The 17,754-nt window shown below is 42.4% G+C and overlaps 1 protein-coding gene across 1 annotated transcript in view; it reads left to right on the top strand.

The window, feature by feature from the left end:
* Positions 1 to 14,096, top strand: part of MYH15 (myosin heavy chain 15) — a 60,264-nt gene extending 46,168 nt beyond the window's left edge. Inside the window, exons 34-42 of the mRNA XM_077807302.1 lie at positions 37 to 152; positions 4,032 to 4,224; positions 5,173 to 5,376; positions 6,608 to 6,733; positions 8,933 to 9,103; positions 9,748 to 9,852; positions 10,621 to 10,716; positions 11,389 to 11,526; positions 14,079 to 14,096. Coding sequence (XP_077663428.1) covers positions 37 to 152; positions 4,032 to 4,224; positions 5,173 to 5,376; positions 6,608 to 6,733; positions 8,933 to 9,103; positions 9,748 to 9,852; positions 10,621 to 10,716; positions 11,389 to 11,526; positions 14,079 to 14,096 — 1,167 coding nt within the window. The remainder of the gene's footprint in view (positions 1 to 36; positions 153 to 4,031; positions 4,225 to 5,172; positions 5,377 to 6,607; positions 6,734 to 8,932; positions 9,104 to 9,747; positions 9,853 to 10,620; positions 10,717 to 11,388; positions 11,527 to 14,078) is intronic.
* The last annotated feature ends 3,658 nt before the right edge of the window (positions 14,097 to 17,754 follow it).

The raw sequence follows: 17,754 nt of genomic DNA on the forward strand, positions 1-17,754 counted from the left end.
TAAGAGACTTATTCAGTTGTGTGCCTTTTATTTCAGGGAGCCCTGGAGCATGAAGAAAGCAAAAGCCTTCGTATTCAACTTGAAATTTCTCAGATTAAAGCAGAGTTTGAAAGAAAACTGGCAGAAAAGGAGGAGGAAATGGAAAACATTAGGTACTATACAGTGAGAAAATGGTTTGTAATTGGTGAAACTCAGAAGTTCTGACGTTTTTTCAAGGCTTCTGCCAGCTTTTCTGATCATCCTGGAAATCTGGCTGGAATAAAGTTTCTTGCAAGTTTTCGGTATTTTCATCTCTGGCCAAAGAAGGAAGCACAGAGATGTGCAAAGCTAAAAACAAAACCAACAGTTGAACAGTTGTTCTGTTAAATGGGTCATGTGTGAGTCAGAGTTGGATGCAGTCCACTTTTTCTAACCAGTTTGGCCATCCCTAAAAATACTTACAGTTTCTTCCGTTTACCTAAAAGGGAGGGGTGTTCCCTAGTGGGATTAATCCTGGCTGCAGTATCATGACTCAGAATGCAGTAAGAGAGCATATGAAAACCAGGTAGATTAGCCAAACAAAGAAGACACATTCTCCTGCTAGATATAAGGGCATGCCTAGTGATAGGCCAAAGGCTTATCTTCACTGGCAACTTAACACAAGGTAAAGCTCCGTGACACCTGCCCACAGACACAAATCCCTCATTTGTGTGTGTAGTGGTGGTAATAACACAACTCAGCGGGGGTATAAGGCAGACCTTGAGAGCCACTAAGTCAAAGAATCTGTAGTGTGGAAACAGACTAGTGATGCAACACTAGCATCAAGGGCTGCTATTACACTAATGCCTTCCAACACTCCGCCCAAGCGCTGCCCCACAGTAGGCAGCTGCTTATGGTGCCACATCTGAGAAGATGCTACAACAACACTGAGACGAAAGCTGGTTGAAAAATGGAAAAACCATTTCAAAACTTCTAAATTGTTTCCTTTTTGCAGGATTCAAAATGGAACAATTTGGGGGGTTTTAAAAGTTTTTCTGACATGTTTAAAGTGTTTTCCCTGTTTCTTTTTTGCCACTCAGTGCAATAGAAAGTGTCTGATATCCAGATTTCTTTCCATTTTTTTCCACTTTTTGCTTTCATTTTTCCTTTTGCCGCCCTGCAACTTCTAAAAACTTCTCCACCCTTTTGGGAAATTAGAAATTAGAGTTAGTTTCATTTTTCCTGTAATTCTGTAATTTTCCCAAAGTTGAAGAAGTTCTGAAAAGTTAGTGGCAAAAGGGGGAAAAAATCCATCTAGAAATCATTCTTTCTGTCATATTTGGGAGCAAAGAGGAATGAAGGAAGAAACCGGGGGGCAGGGGGGAAGAGTTGAAAATTCAGCATTTGATTAAAAACCAAAAAACTGTGAGAAAGTATAAGCTTTTCGCAAAAAGTGGTTGATTTTGAAAACCGGTCATTTTTTGTTGAAAAAATTTTGTTCAGTTCTAACTAAGATCCATGTTCACCAATAGGCCTACACTGAATTACTGTTCTGCCTGTGGAGTGTCTGCCATCGCAGCCTCCCCTCCCCATGGGGTTCTACTCCATTGTAAGCAGCAAGTCCTTAAAGTTGCAAAACGCACCCTGGAAATCTTTGTGCTGGCTCCCCAGGTACATGCCTGGAAGCAGCACTACAGGGTTCTGAGGAACATTCCTAAAAGTATGGCCCACAAATGAATAGAATCAGGGACCCTGTCTTGGAGGGGAAATAATGACATAAGGATCTGAATGTGGCTGGTGAGCTGGATGGACTACTAGGAAAAAAGGGAGCAGGGAGCAACCGGAGGGCACTAAATCAAGGAACATAGCTAGTAAATGAAAACAGAAATGATGTGGTGTGCAATAAAAAGCTACTACTAGGCAGGGTGGCCTAGTGGATAGTGCACCACAGTGGGACTCAGAAGACCTGGGGTCTGTATCCAGATCTGCCATTGGACTGCTTCACCTTTGTAAGTCTCAGTCTCCCTATGAGCAAAATGGGGGTAATGACGTTGCTCTTTGTAACGTGCTCCGAGATCTACTGAGGAAAAGCGCTATAGAAGAGCTATCATCAGCAATACATATTCAGTGGGCAGGAGAAGCCTGGAAAGCAGTACTAGTGGAAGAAACCTTAGAAGTGTGGGCGTGACTGAGTCAGCTGTGTGATATGGACATTAAAGAGTGATTTTTGGACAGGTCACACAGAGGCATCACACTGCAGAGTAGGCAGGTGACAGTTCCTCTGTCAATGGTTAAAATAGATTGAGACAGGAGCCAGAGCTCTAGACAAAGCCGCCAGAGAGGAGCACTGGACGGGGAGTTCTCCCTCTGCTGTTAGCGGAAGGGGGGGAGGGGAGCTGCACTCATCCCACTCTCCCTTACTGTAGCCTGTGCTTTTTAGGTCCCCATGATGCCCACACCTGCAACACTACCTTTAGTTCCGGGCAGCCCGCTGCCAGCAACACGTAGATCCATGTGTCATGAGTTTATACAAAAAGCACTAAAAATGCTGAATTGACTTTTGAGGGCAGATGAAGAGCTACCAGCAAAGGTGTGCAGTTTGGCTCAGCAGAGACAGAACGGGGAAGATTTATCAAGGGGGACAAGGGATTATCTGAGAATTGAGGGGGATGTAACAGGAAGCAAGGAGATGAAAGCAAGGGTTTTCTTGTTCCTTGGGTTATTTTTTTCCCCTTTGAGTGAGCCCTATTAGGCTGAGGAATTACTCTCCTTTAGAAAAAAGAAAAGGAGTACTTGTGGCACCTTAGAGACTAACAAATTTATTTGAGCATAAGCTTTCATGAGCTACAGCTCACTTCATCGGATGCATGAAGCTCATGAAAGCTTATGCTCAAATAAATTTGTTTGTCTCTAAGGTGCCACAAGTACTCCTTTTCTTTTTGTGAATACAGACTAACACGACTGCTACTTTGAAACCTCTCCTTTAGAAGAAAATTGGGCAAAATTCTAGAAAATGTGCTATAGGGAACAGTCCTGCAATGTCTCCGAGGTCTCTGACAGGTGCTTTCCATCCCTGATATGTCTGAATAATGGTTTGGTGTTTTGATTATGTGAGACTTGGAACAATTCCCAGACATGCTGGGCTGTTCCTGAGAACTCTGGGGTTGTTGTGAGTGATATGAATCTCAGCACTTATTTTGTATAACAAAGGACAGGAAACAGACCAATTATGGGTCAATATAGTCACTGCCAGAAGCCCTTTAAAAAATTCAGCAAATATCAGACACTTACAATTCCTTGAATCATTTCCTGGTAGAGAGAGGGGATAATGAAGAACCTGCCAAAACCTCAAAGCATGTGGCTCAGAGTCAGGAATTCCTGAGTTCTAATGACTCACTGTATTGCAAGGGACAAACTACATACCTCTCAGTATCTGTTTCCCCATATATAAAATAGGAATACTTGCCTACCTCTCAGAGGTGTGAGTATTGATTGATGGTTAATGCTTGTATAAAATGGTACAAAATTCGTCTAGAGCTTCAGATGTAAAGCACTGAAGTAGTGCCAAGAATTAAGTATTGTTTGTTGCGTTCAAACCCAGAAGAAAGAATTTGTGACCCTCCCCAGTGTAATAGCCTCAAAGGTGCTATTTGGACATTTAGGGAGGAAGAAGAGGGGAATGATGTGGCTTGCTATGTGGCACATAATAGTCTAGCCTCCTCTGGGCTGTAATACTTTGGTCTAATTTTGGATGTTGGGTTTAGTGTGTGGGTGCTGATTGGTATAGGTGGCCTGTGATATAGAGGAGGACAGGCTAGAGGATCTGGTGGTCTCTTCTGGCCTTAAACTCTGACTATGATCAGGAGCTTTTTGAGGGGAGCAGACCGAACTAGTGATCACAATGGGTCATTATGTACTACTGCTGTATACACTCATCCATATATGATTTCATTCCTGAAAATGCAACTCTTTCAGGAAATAAAATGTTACTGGAGGTAATTAAAACTTCTGGGGAGGGAGGGGAAAGATTTCCTTACCCCTATAATGTCTTCTGAATATTACTCCAAAATTAGGAGAAATCAGCAGCGTACCATAGACTCGCTGCAGTCCACCCTTGATTCTGAAGCCAAGAGCAGAAATGAGGCCATCCGGCTGAAGAAGAAGATGGAAGGGGACCTCAACGAGATGGAAATCCAGCTCAGCCATGCTAACAGGCATGCCTCAGAGGCAACAAAGACTGCACGTATCCTGCAGGCACAAATAAAGGTACCCCATAGAGCTGCTACTCAGAACTACCCAACCACAAGCAAGGGCTGGGTTTTATTAATATGTAGCAATTCAAACAGAAAACACACACACACAGAGCAAGTGCTTTTACAGCAATTATTATTAGTACAAACTGAGACTCTGTTCCAAAAGACTAGGTGCAGTTAGCGTGCCATGCAACGCATGGCCAGTCCTGGGTGTGTGTCTGCTACAAAGTACTTCTTAGCCTATAACATCTTCAAAGAGCTTGATAAAAATTTAATCAGATTCTTCCCTAGGGTCACAGGGTCCTGATGAATAGACAGCCCTCTGTGAGGGGGAAAAGCAGCAGTACCAGGGACTTCCTGTCCCCAGCTGATGGGTCCTTGAAAGGAGGAGCCATTTGACAGGGAGTCAGAATGGCCAGATTATCTGTGTAGCTTCATTTAACTTAATTCTCCAGCAGCCTCTGCCAAATAGTTTCCTATTAAACTGATGTCAGGGCATAAAGTCAGATTTCCTGGAGACTCCTTAATCCCTCACCTGCACTCCCCAGAGGATGAATCCACAAAATACCCCCACTTGAAACCACCACTGACTTGGAAGATTCAGTTCATGCCCCCAACACAGCAGGCCGGGGTGAATTAAACGTGCTATTTCTCACAACATGGAGGGAGGAAGTCTTTGCAGTACTTTTCTAAGCAGGAGCTAAAACAGCTTCAAGACCTCCTGGATAAGCCTCCATTCCGCATTGTTCAGACAGATTTTCAGAGGCTTTGGCATTGAACAGCAAAGACTTGACCAGATAGCAAGTGTGAAAAATCAGGACAGGGGGTGGGGCATAACAGAAGCTTATATAAGAAAAAGCCCCCAATATTGGGACTGGCCCTATAAAATCGGGACATCTGGTCACCCTAAGCTCAAGTCCTGTCACGCTAGTGTGTGAGAATGCTGCTGTTTCTGCTCCAGGACCTGCAAGTGCAGATGGATGATTCAGCACACCTGAATGAAGACCTGAAGGAGCAGCTGGCAGTCACTGACAGGCGGAACAATCTTCTCCAATCAGAGCTTGATGAGCTGAGGGCCGTGCTAGACCAGACTGAACGTGGGCGTAAGCTGGCGGAGCAAGAGCTACTGGAAGCCACTGAACGTGTGAACCTTCTCCACACCCAGGTTGGATTTCAAGGAGTGGGAGGGGAGCGGTTTCCTAAGCGCTGTGTACACTAGTCTCAACAAGCAGCAGTAGTGGCTATTGGAGAAACCTAAAGATTGCACATGCCAGAAGGATATGAATGCCATAACCACCGACCATCATTTGTCAGAGAAGTTTCATTCATTCCACTAAAGAAAATGAGTCAGTCAGTCTCTCTCTTTCTCCCCATATTATACTTTATTCCCATCATGATATCAGTGCAGAAGTGATCTAGCCTGCTATAATAAACACTTTCTAGAAAGGGTAAAGATGGAAGTCAGATGATAATTGGGTCTTTACCTTCTTCACAGGGTGTCATAGAATTTCAGACTATCTTACTACTAGTGTTTACACACAGCAATGTTAAAACCCAGTTGGGTTTGTGGATTGTATGGACGCTATTTTGATGGGGGGGTCAGGGGAAGTGGTATGTGTGACCTTTTTATGCAAGCTGCTTAGAGAAGCCTTCAGTAAAACATGCAAAATCCATTCATTATGTATAGCTACATTGAGCAAGACAGTACATTTTAACTGGCAGCAAGTGGCTCCATACCACATCAAAGATCTTCATCAATATAGGGCCATCAAATGGTAGGCTGATGAGGGCTGGGATGGGGAGAGCAGATAAAATAAGTGATTTGCCCTTGTTGCTTGTTACCTCCTTAAGTGGAGACTGTAATTCTTAGCAGGTTCTAGGAGGCTGTGTCTTCACAGACTAGGATGTCCACTCCAAACCCCTATGAGCCCATCTCTAAATAATTAAATACCAGCAGGCTATGAAAGCTTGTCATGCATTAGCAAAACTTGTGCTGCTAACACATTATGTGCTACCTCCTGAACTGCAGCCACAATATTGGATTTCCACTTTAATCACCTTTTAGAATAACTGAATATGGGACCTTCATTGACCAGAGCTGAAAACACTGCACCAGTCCCCTATTTCAGTGTTTGGCTGAATTTTTTTGTTTAGTTCCATTTGTTTGTTAAATATGGATATTCAGAGCTCTGGGAACTTTTTTAAAAAAGATAAAATACACACAATCTAAAGATGGTCTAAAAAATAAAGTCAGGCCTGTACCATGTTAATAGATACTGTATCCTGTGAAGTCTAGGGAGCTGCAAAAATAGACGTGTGGTCATAGATAAATTGTTGAAGTCCTACAACAAACCTATGTCCCTAATAATCTTTCCCCTCCTTTTTTTAACAAAAAGAACACAAGCCTTATCAATCAGAAGAAGAAGCTGGAAACTGACATCTCTCAGATGCAGAATGAAGTAGAGGAGGCTATACAGGAGTGCAGGAATGCTGAAGAAAAAGCCAAGAAAGCTATCACCGATGTAAGTAGATTGGCTGCTTGTTCCCTTTTTGCAGGTATAGCACCATATTCTGACAACACTTCGTGCCCCCTGAATTTCCATTTCTGTGGCTATGGGGCGGGGGGGAGGTGGAACGGTTTATTCAGTGGGCTCCAGAGCTGGCTGAAAGGGGTTAATGCTGCCCTGGTGCAGAAAAGGTTGGAGGGAGGAAAAGAGAAACATTTTCTCCTTGGTCAATTTCTCTTCTCCAAGAAGGGGCACATCTGCTGATCCTGAAACTCTGGGTTGGATCATGTCACCTTCAAATAGATCTTTGCATCTGGACAAGCTGAGACAGTTGGGAGCCCACCCTCCAAGGTCCACTTGGCAGCTGCGTAGATCACAAGAAAGGCTCTGATTGGAGGGGGGACATTCCAGATTCCCAAAAGAGTAATTTTAAAGTCAGATGCCGACCAGAGATGTGGGATCCACATGACACTACTCTCAGCACAAGACTATGGTCAAGAGAAGAGAGATCGAAGACCTCTCTTGGAGAGCAGAGGAGTCAAGCTAGTGTTGTTTCAGCTCCAGAAGAACTGGAGAAATCAATGTTGCCAGAAGGGTTATATCAGCAAACAATGTGAAATTCAGGGACCCAGGTTTCATAGTGTTGAATCCCCATGCGTTGTACACCCAGAATTCCTGGAGGAAGTTCTTCCTGTATTTTTTTCCCAACTGTTCTTCAGCTGGTCTATCTCCTTAAGATGTGGGAGATGTCACCAGTTCAACTCCAGCCCAGTAATTATCTTCTGATGGCTGTACAGTGACCTATCCAAAATATGTAGCTGGACCTTGGTGTTATCATATCTGTCTGTTCAGAAATAGACTCATTGCACCGCTGTTAGCAATGTCAGCAGAAAGACCCAAGACACAATAGGGCATGGCCTCTGAACTCTTCGTCCCTAGATGTGGTGCCTCACAGTCACTGCTGGCACAGACTGGGGAAGCTTCCCTAACACTGCCCAGACTCTACCTATTCTATGGATAAATAGAGAATTGGCCTTTCAGGCCTGTTAGCCCAGCAACTTTCACAAGCATTGCATCTAGACCATTTTTAGTACAGCCTGTATAAAATGTGTGTAACAAATGGCACAGTTTTACTCAACAGAAAAGCCACATACAGGTATTGAAGTAGGAAGCTAGATCTTAAATCACAGAATTAGAAGAGAGAGATGGAAAAGACCTATTAGGTCTGTCAAGGTTCCTTCCACTCTGAACTCTAGGGTACAGATGTGGGGACCTGCATGAAAGGCCCCCTAAGCTTATTCTTACCAGCTTAGGTTAAAAACTTCCTCAAGGTACAAACTTTGCCTTGTCCTTGAACCCTATGCTGCCACCACCAAGGCTGTTAAACAAAGAACAGGGAAAGAGTCCACTTGGAGACGTCTTCCCCCCAAAATATCCCCCCAAGCCCTACACCCCCTTTCCTGGGGAAGGCTTGATAACAATCCTAACCAATTTGCATCGGTGAACACAGACCCAAACCCTTGGATCTTAAGGACAATGAAAAAGCAATCAGGATCTTAAAAGAAGAATTTTAATTAAAGAAAAAGTAAAAATCACCTCTGTAAAATCAGGATGGTAAATACCTTACAGGGTAATCAGATTCAAAACATAGAGTATCCCTCTAGGCAAAACCTTAAGTTACAAAAAGACACAAAAACAGGAATATACATCCCATTCAGCACAGCTATTTTACCAGCCATTAAACAAAAGAAAATCTAACACATTTCTAGCTAGATTGCTTACTAACTTAACAGAAGTTCTGAAGAGCATTCCTGACCTGGTCCTGGCAAAAGCATCACACAGACAGACAGACCCTTTGTCCCCACCCACCAGCTTTGAAAGTAACTTGTCTCCTCACTAGTCATTTTGGTCAGGTGCCAGAGAGGTTATCCAAGCTTCTTAACCCTTTACAGGTGAAAGGGTTTTGCCTCTGGCCAGGAGGGATTTTATAGTTCTGTATACAGAGAGGTGGTTACCCTTCCCTTTATATTTATGACAAGGTTACATTGTCTGTCCATCAAATCTGCTTGTGAAGGACAACTCTCTACAGAGTACTCTCTGGTACTTTGTTCAGTCTAGTGTAAATGATACAAGCAGTGGGGCTTCCCTCACTTCTCTTACGAGCCTCTTCCACAGTCCAACAGACCTCACTGTGATGTTTTATCTGTATTTTAGGCAGCAATGATGGCTGAGGAGCTTAAAAAGGAGCAAGATACTAGTGCCCACTTGGAGAGAATGAAAAAGAACATGGAACAGACTATTAAAGATCTACAGAAAAGACTGGATGAAGCAGAGCAAATAGCACTGAAAGGTGGCAAGAAGCAGATCCAAAAGCTGGAGTCCAGGGTAGGTTTTCTGTCCTGTTTATAGGCCTGCTGAAGAAGAAGATGGAAGACGCCTGCTTCCAGATACTTCATAAAACTCAGACAATATGGTTGCTCTGGACACAGTCACTTCTGACCTTGGCTTTAGGGACCATCTATAAAGTAGAAAGAACTCTTTAGAGATTATATTAAGCGTAAACTCTTTTAAGAGTTACACCTAGGCCAGGTGTGAGGTCCACATGGACCCATCTTTCCCTTTTATCAACTGACTTGGTTGGCATAGCAATGTGGTTGTTGTAGCCAACACCAAGTATATGATGAAGTCCATGCTTAAAATAAGGCATAAAGTCTGAAAATGGAAAAGCCTCTATGCTTCCAGCTTAGCTTGTGACCTCTTTGGAGTATTTGTATTTTTGTACAGTTTCTAGTATGTTGGGGTTACAGTCCTGATTGGAACTGCTAGTGCAATATAAACATTATGTAATAAAAATGCATAATAAACTGGGTAGAAAACCAACATCTACATGGAAATTTTGGTCTACTGCTGAAGCACATACTTGGAGATATGTGACAAAGGGTCCTGCAAAGATGAACATCACTTAAACTGTAAATTAAACTATTTGATGTTTAAACATGTGGAATTACATAATGTTTCTTCTCTTGCAGGTACGTGAGCTGGAAAATGATCTAGAGAATGAACTTCGTCGCAATACAGAAGCCCAGAAAGGAGTCCGCAAATATGAGAGACGCATAAAGGAGCTGACTTATCAGGTACTGTAGCAAAAACCCCAGTCCTTCTAAGTATTATACTAAACTGTGGGTCCCTGGAGGAAATGTTTTCTTTCAAATACAGTGTTGAGCTGCATCCTTCTCCCAGTGGAAATGAGCACTGCCAAAAGCTTTGTCCGTGCTAGTGAATTTTAGAAAAACACTTTCCAATGCTACCCTCAATTAACCTAAACAATTGTTAATCTAGTGTAGTTGGAGCTTTAGCATTTTTAACACGGTGCTATTTAAACCTGCCAAGGAGCATCCGTAGGTACCATTTTTCTTGATGCATGAAAAGGAGACTCCAGCTCTCTCACTCAGGTATTGACCCTACTAACCAGAATAAAATAGATTAAATTTACTTTTGTCACTGGAATAAAAAGATAAGCTTCCACACGCACAGGGAGAAGATATGCACTGGGGTACCATTTTTACTCTATAGAGTAGAAATGTCCTTCATCATCTCTGCATTATCCGTTAGGGAGTCTGTATCACTATGCTTGATACTTTCTAAATATATTTCCTGATAGTTCCTTCCACTGCTCTGTGTTGCTTTTACCGTTGAAACAAATACATACCCTTGGTCAGTCTACTAGAATATTTTTCTTATCTCTATACATAGTGATACTAGTTGAACTGTTTTGTTTCAAAGTCCTAAATTTCCAATGTGATAGAAATAATTGCCTCACAAAACTTACTCAGTTTGTGACATACTCATACCTTCTGCCTATACATACTATTAAAGCATTTTTTTCTGTTTGCTTGATGTAGGCAGAGGAAGATAAGAAGAATCTGACCAGGATGCAGGAGCTGATCGATAAGCTGCAATTAAAAGTGAAAAGCTATAAGCATCAAGCTGAGGAAGCTGTAAGTGACAGGAACAATTGTGACATGGAATTTTTTTTTTTTTTAAATTTAATCAAGTCATGCCCTCACTGACAATTGCATCCTTGGTCATTTGAGCCCACGTCCTCAGAGGCATTTAGGCACCTCCCATTGAAACCAATGAGATCTAGGTACCTAAATACCTTTGAGGATCTGGGTCTCAGGGCCTTCATATACTAAAAATCATTTAGCAGTTTTATTAAATATATTCAGCTTAGCTGAAGATCTATGTAGTACTGATTTACACTGTACACTCCCTACCCGTTCCATCTTAAGCAGCTTGCACTTGGTGTTGTGTATGGATATAGTTTTCCAGAGCTGTCTTTCTGTGTATCCTGGGCAAGGGGTTTGGATCAACCAGAGTGAAACTTTTCATGACATTCTGTTAACCCGCTAAGTCGGTGATTACTGAAAAATGGCTATAACGTAGTTCCACGTTAGAAGGGTTTTTTCCCCATCCTGAAAGTTTCCCTTAAAATGGGGAGTACTGGTGGAACCAGCAAAGCATTTGACTAAATGTTTGCATCGCAAAGGTTGGTTAAGCCCCACGGATATTTGCCGCTTAGTCTCACACACTTGAACCTTGCCTGGTACTGAAGATCACCGTTTTCAAATCTACAAGGGAAAAATTTGTCTAATCCTTTGTTTTACCAGGAAGCACAATCCAATCAGTATCTTGCAAAGTACAGGAAGCAGCAACATGAGCTGGATGATGCTGAAGAACGGGCTGAAATAGCTGAATCTCAAGTTAATAAACTGAGGACCAAGACAAGAGATATTGGGATAAAAAAGGTATGGTGTTATTCTGCAGAATAAGTGAGTCTCTGCACACTGACACATGTGCACACATACACGCAGAGGAAGGAGAACTGATCAGCACAGCTCTACATCAGTACTATACGAGATAGGAAAATTATTCCATATCATAAATCTGAACCAGATTGAAATGTGAGTTTTTATTGCAGTCTTCTATTTTTTTACATTACGGAAAAACTTTGGGAGAGTGACCTGAACCTTATAACCTGCCAAAGAAACATGTCCTTAATATATCCCAATACAAACTTTGTTACTTGAGCAGCTGTAACCCGAAGAGGGTTTTTGCCAATACATAATCAAATATTATTCTTTGATAGTGGGTATTCAAAACATCGTCTCTTGCAATGTACCATGGATTTCTACCTGTCCTGTAGGGCCTCTTCCACAACACAGTGCAGCCTGAGGATTATGGCACTGGCAGATTTTTTGGTTACACAGAATTTCACCTTCATCTTGAAACTGCGCTTTCAGTGCAGGGTGATAACTTTTGTAGTTTGGGGTGTTAGTGATTGGCTGTATAGGCACTCTAAGTCATTCATATTTTATTAATATTTGTATGTGGGTTTGCATTTGGAGTAAAGGGAACTTACCACCAAGCTGTTGAATAAAGGTTCCAAATTTCTTACCTTTGGGGATGTGGTGTGACCTGCAGTTGAAAGAGTGAGAGAGCCTTTGATTACCCAAATCGTAACAGGTGCAAGTATGCTCCTCATCCACATATGAGGCATTGAACAAGGAGTTGGAATGATCTTTGTCCACTTGACTTAGAGGCATAATCTAAACTCTGAGGCTCAAGATTTTAGAAATGCATGTGTCGGGTGACCAACCCCAGCCATGATGGCACAAAGAAAACCTCTCTCTCTCTCTCCCCAGAACTTAAAAAGGAGACTTTATCCAATCACCCTCTCCTTTCTGTTATGATATCCATTGTGTGGCAAGATTTTTCCAATTTCCTTTGCCTGCCCACACCAGAATAAATCATTCGGGGCTAGGTCCTCCAGTGGTGTAAATTGATATACCTTTCTCGATGATGAAGCCACACTGCCTTACGCCAGCTAAGGATCTGGCCTTCTATACCTTTAGGCCCTGTGCTGGTGCTGGAACTATGGGTGAAAATGTGGCTCCCTCAATGTTGTGTAGCTTTTTTTAAAAAATTAAACTTTGGGGTTTTTTTATTCCCTTGCTAGTTTCTGAAAGTGCATTTTTCTGGTGAATGTCCAAGTTCTTCCAGTCCCATGAATTCATGTTACACACAAAGCCAAGCTGTTGCATAGATTTATTAAACGCCATCTTGTATTTCATTTAATCCTATAAATTATTATAATTTACACTTTTACACCTAACTTCTCTTAATACAACTCAAATACATTTTAATTTAATTATTAATAGCAGCATCCATTGTTTGCATTCATCAGCCACTGACAGACAAGTACCTTGTTCCTGCCTTAAGCAGCTCAGTCTAAAATAGAGGTTTGGGCGAATGGGGTACACAGTTTTCCTTGTGAGCTAATTCACTGTAAGGCACATGGCAAATGTGGATCTTCAAGCGGAACTTAAATGCTGAGAGGATAAAGGCCTTATAGATAAGATCAGAAAGTCTGTGCCATGCAGCGAGGCAATGTGGAAAAAGGCATGGTGGTGCTCATATGAGAAGTTGACAGATGGGTGGCTGAGGGTGGGAACACCAGCAGAAGAGAGGCAGTGTATGCTTCCACTTGCGCATGCTTCTCTCCCTCAGGAGAGGATGAGAGAAACATGTGACAGCCAGTAGTCACGTTGCTTACTGAACTACTGATTGTAGCATCTGAGCACCTGTGATGAATGCCGTGCAACATACGAACCTTCGTAGAACAGCAGGGCACCGTGCAGCAAGACAAGCTCAGATAAGTAGGACAGGGCAGCGTTATGTGGAACACTGAAGCTGCTAAGCTTGAGTTATATGCAGTAGCAGTAGAGGGATTCTAAGAGGGGACTGACATGGTTGAAATGACTGGTGCCCCTACCTGCACTAAAGTTCCCTAGTGCACTTTGACCTACTCCCATTTCACAGCGGGAAAGATCAAAAAGCACTAGGGACCTTTCAGGGCACAGCAGCAGGGTCCTCACAAACACTTAGTGCCCAGGAAGGTAGTGATGGATACATATACAGCCCGGCTTGCTGCAAATTAAGTGTTCATACAGACAAGCCCTTAGCGAGAACAGTTTCAATAGAATGGGCTATATTACCACAGAACTGTGGTGTACCTCCTAACAGTGCTGCATGAAACTCATAAGCTGTTAACATACACATAGTATCAGGACAAGAAACTGAGCAGTATTCTCAGCTGGTGAAAATCAGTAATAGCACCACTGACTTCAAGAAAGCGAAACCAGTTTATGTTTATGCCAGTGAGAATTTGTTAATACAATAGGTAAAAGGGAATAGAAGCTTTTGTCTGATACTTGAGAATTTACTCTTTAAGAAATGATGTAAAAGTTTTCATTCTTAATTGAATTATACTGTCTTTCTCACACAAATCACATTTCAGGTTCATGAAGAGGAGTAAATACACTGTGCGCTGAGTAACTGAAGACCGAACAGCGTTTGATGCTTCATATTAATTGATGAGCTACACAGTTGAAAGCAGCAGTAGAATAGGCACCTTAAGAAATAAAAATGAAACGAAAACCCAAACCAGATTTTGTAGTGTTTTTCTTTCCCTTACACTTGTTGAGGCCTGGTCCCAGAGCTCAAAAAAAACCTGCTTGACTCCTGCTGACTGCCCTGCTCATTATCTTGGAACAAAGCCTAATTGTCAGTAATGCAACTATACACACACACACACACACACACAAAGTCATTCACATTTCTGAAGTTAACATTAAAACTCTCTGTATGAAGAAAGTGACCAAGACTACCCATGTGCAGGGGGCAGCCTTCCACATTCATGGCCCTAAGCCACTTACTCACATCCAGCCTGTCAGCCGCAGTCCCATACTAGTTTCATGTCGGAGCAGAGACTGACAACCTCCTAACCCTCCCTCCCCTGCTCTCCTCTTGGAAAGCTGAGCTACAGCTCACCATTTGACTTCCCATGTCTGGAATATGGGCCACTAGAGGCTTGGCTCACCATAGCTGTGATGGGAGACCACCACCATGAACTGACTGTGGACAGAAGGTAATTGAGCTAGGGAAGCATCCATGGGTATACAGAGGTGGTGGGATCTTGGGAAGAGGTGAGGAAGAAACTGTATGGGAACCCATATAGGGCAATTCACCTATGGCTCCAAAACTAAGATTGGCCTGCATTTTTTAGAACAGTCTACAGTGATAGCAGACAGAAAAAAGGCAACGTGACTCCTCAGCTGGACTTGTTTTAGGAAGAATGAGAGAGGGGTTTTGGTGTCATCTGTGCATTGAAAATTAGCTGGCAGACAGAAAAATCTAAAATTAAAAAATTGGGTTTTAATTCCTCAGTTAGGGTAATATACCAAATTTTATTCGTGGCTTTTTTTAAGGTTTCGACTTTAAACCCAATTCTAGGTTTCCATTAATGTTTTCCTCTACCAGGTTATAATTTACTTTTGCTTCCCATACTTTTGCTTCTCAGGCAGCCCTGCATGTCAGAAAACTTTCCTTTGTGTGTGCTGATGCATATAGGGCAATCCTCAGAGTGTGTTTTTCATTTAAATATTAACAGGGTTCAAAAAGCCTTTCAGGAAAGTGGTATGTTGGGTTAAACCTGGTTCTGATGTTACACTATTATATACGTGCCAGGCATGGAACCTCTGACTTTTTCATGACAAGATATTACTAGCAGTACTATGTACAAATGAGTTCCTACTACTGGTAGATTCCCAAGAAATTAAATAAACTGAAACAAGCCTAGCCTCCAACACTGGAAAGTGTACCTTATCAAATGTGCAAAAGTCATGATTTCCAGCCTCTCCTAGCTCTGGATTTGTGCAGAATTACAATAATATACAGGGTCACCAACATCAGTTACAAAATGCTAATGTGTTAAAAAAATGGCACCAGCACCGTGTTGCCTTTACCAGCACCAACAACTGACTTAAAAATGTGGGCTCTCTTAATTTCAAGACAATAGTTTCCCATTTCTGTGTCACAGGCATCACAAACAGGACCCCACCTGTACACCTTTAAAAACATCAAAAGTATTATTAATTCAGTATACAGGTAAGGATTTTCAGTGACTGAGGAGATGCCTATACCCCTTTTCAGGAAGACTAGGTCAGATAATTTGTCTCTCCCTCACCTGTTTGGGCTTTTTTAAGCCAGTAATAGGTAAGGTGTAAATGTATGGCTGTATTTAGTAGGTCTTCAGAAAATTAATGGTCATTCTTCGCATACCTAAACTATACAATTGTAGATGTCTTCAAAGCTGTCAGTCCTAGTACATTTAATTAGCACTAGTTAACAACTATTTTTAAGACAGATTTACCACAAGGGGCTTAGTTAATGTCAGTATTTACAAATATACAATGTACCATGACACTGAGCCTTCTCTTGCTGTTTTGCTGCACGGACAAACATTTTTCCTGAGAACTGCGCCAGTTTTTGAGTACACCTACTACAGTCACATTTTCTGCATGCCAGAGTGAGTCTGTATGAAAACACTCACAAGCTACTCCTCTCTTTTCAACCATCTTTTTATGTTTTGTTCTGTTGCTAATAGTTCAGTGCAGCTAAAGTGCTTCCTTGTTTTTGTTTCCTAGTGCAACTGTACACATCGTACCTAAAAGTGAATGCAAAGAATTCGCCTTGGTTCTAAGTTTCTATTTATTTGAAACTTCAGACAACTATTCTGCCTCTCCTGAGCAAGTTTGCTTTACACAGTCTTCCAAGAGACTCTTTCCTTGATTATTTGTGTCCTGAAAGTCAAAACAAATACAACGTTTACCACACTTCGTGATATATAAAATTAGTCAATTGGCATGGGAACGACAACAAAAATGCCCATATAGGTCTCATTGAAGAAGCAAGCATTCTCCACTGTTATTAGCCAAGTGCAGTAAAATCATAGATGACAAGGATGGAGAAACACTCTGGGGTCTTCTCGTCCACCCACCTCCCCATTAAATGAGGGAACAATTAAATGTCCCTTGGTTTAGGGAGAGCTGAAACAACACAAGCCACCTCCCAAGGCATTAGACTTCATGGGAAGGCCTGAGAAAGAAGTAACTCAGGCAGAACAAGAGGGGTTCCCCTGGGACTGATTACAAAAATCAGGGGATTGAGTGATGGAGCTGCCAGTGTGTCTGTGTGTGTCAGAAGCAGATTGGCCCAGAAAGTGAATGAAGCAGTGAACGTGGCCCTGGGAGGAAGCTAAGAAAGAGACCTTCTTTGGGGCACAGGCCTGACAGGGTTATATCGATGACAGTGTTCGAATTGTAAACGATCAGTGTAAAAGTGGGAGGGTGGGGGATAGGGCTGAGTGGTTCCCTTGTCCTGTTTACAGGCTAAGGGGCTCTTTAGCAATGCATGGCAACCTTCCCACAGGCAGTCTGGAAAGCACCACCTTAAAGCAAGGTCGGGTCTACACTGCAGAATTACTTTGGTAGAACTACGTTAGCGACATCGTACCATTGTAGACAGCATTCGGTCAGCGAGAGGGCTTCTCTCACCAACATAGCTACTGCCCTCTCGGGAAAGTGGATTAACTACACCAACAGAAGAACTCTCTTCACTAAAGCACTACAGCGGTGCAGCTGCACCGTTTTAAGTGTAGACCTGCCCTCGGCAAGCAGCCTGTTTTCTCTTTCTCTGGCTAATCCACACTACAAGTTAGGAGTGTGATTCCCCTGCTCACATATACATCCTTGCAGTAGCTTAAAGAGAGCTAATGCCACTATAAATAGCAGTGTAGCTGGGGTAGAGTGGACAGCAGCACAGCTGAGCATGTACCCTTCAATTTCAGGAGTGTTTCTACTCTGCTGCTTCCACAGCCACACTGCTATTGATACTAGGGTTGGTTTGCAGTTTATGTGCTATCATTCTGAATTTTAAGCAGTGTGGTCCAACGTCCTGTTTCCCTGAATATAGTAGGAGCAAACAGCAGCAGACAGTTTTCTTGCTCAGAAATCCAAGCCTGATTTCTGTTATGTGCACAGCCTACGCACAGAGAAGTAGCTAAAACACACAGATACTGTTGCTGAAAGGTTGCAGCATAACAGTGTTTTGTAGAACCCTGAACGACCACACAA

This window comes from Eretmochelys imbricata, chromosome 1 (genome assembly GCF_965152235.1).
Source record: "Eretmochelys imbricata isolate rEreImb1 chromosome 1, rEreImb1.hap1, whole genome shotgun sequence".
In the NCBI taxonomy this organism is placed as follows: domain Eukaryota; kingdom Metazoa; phylum Chordata; order Testudines; family Cheloniidae; genus Eretmochelys; species Eretmochelys imbricata.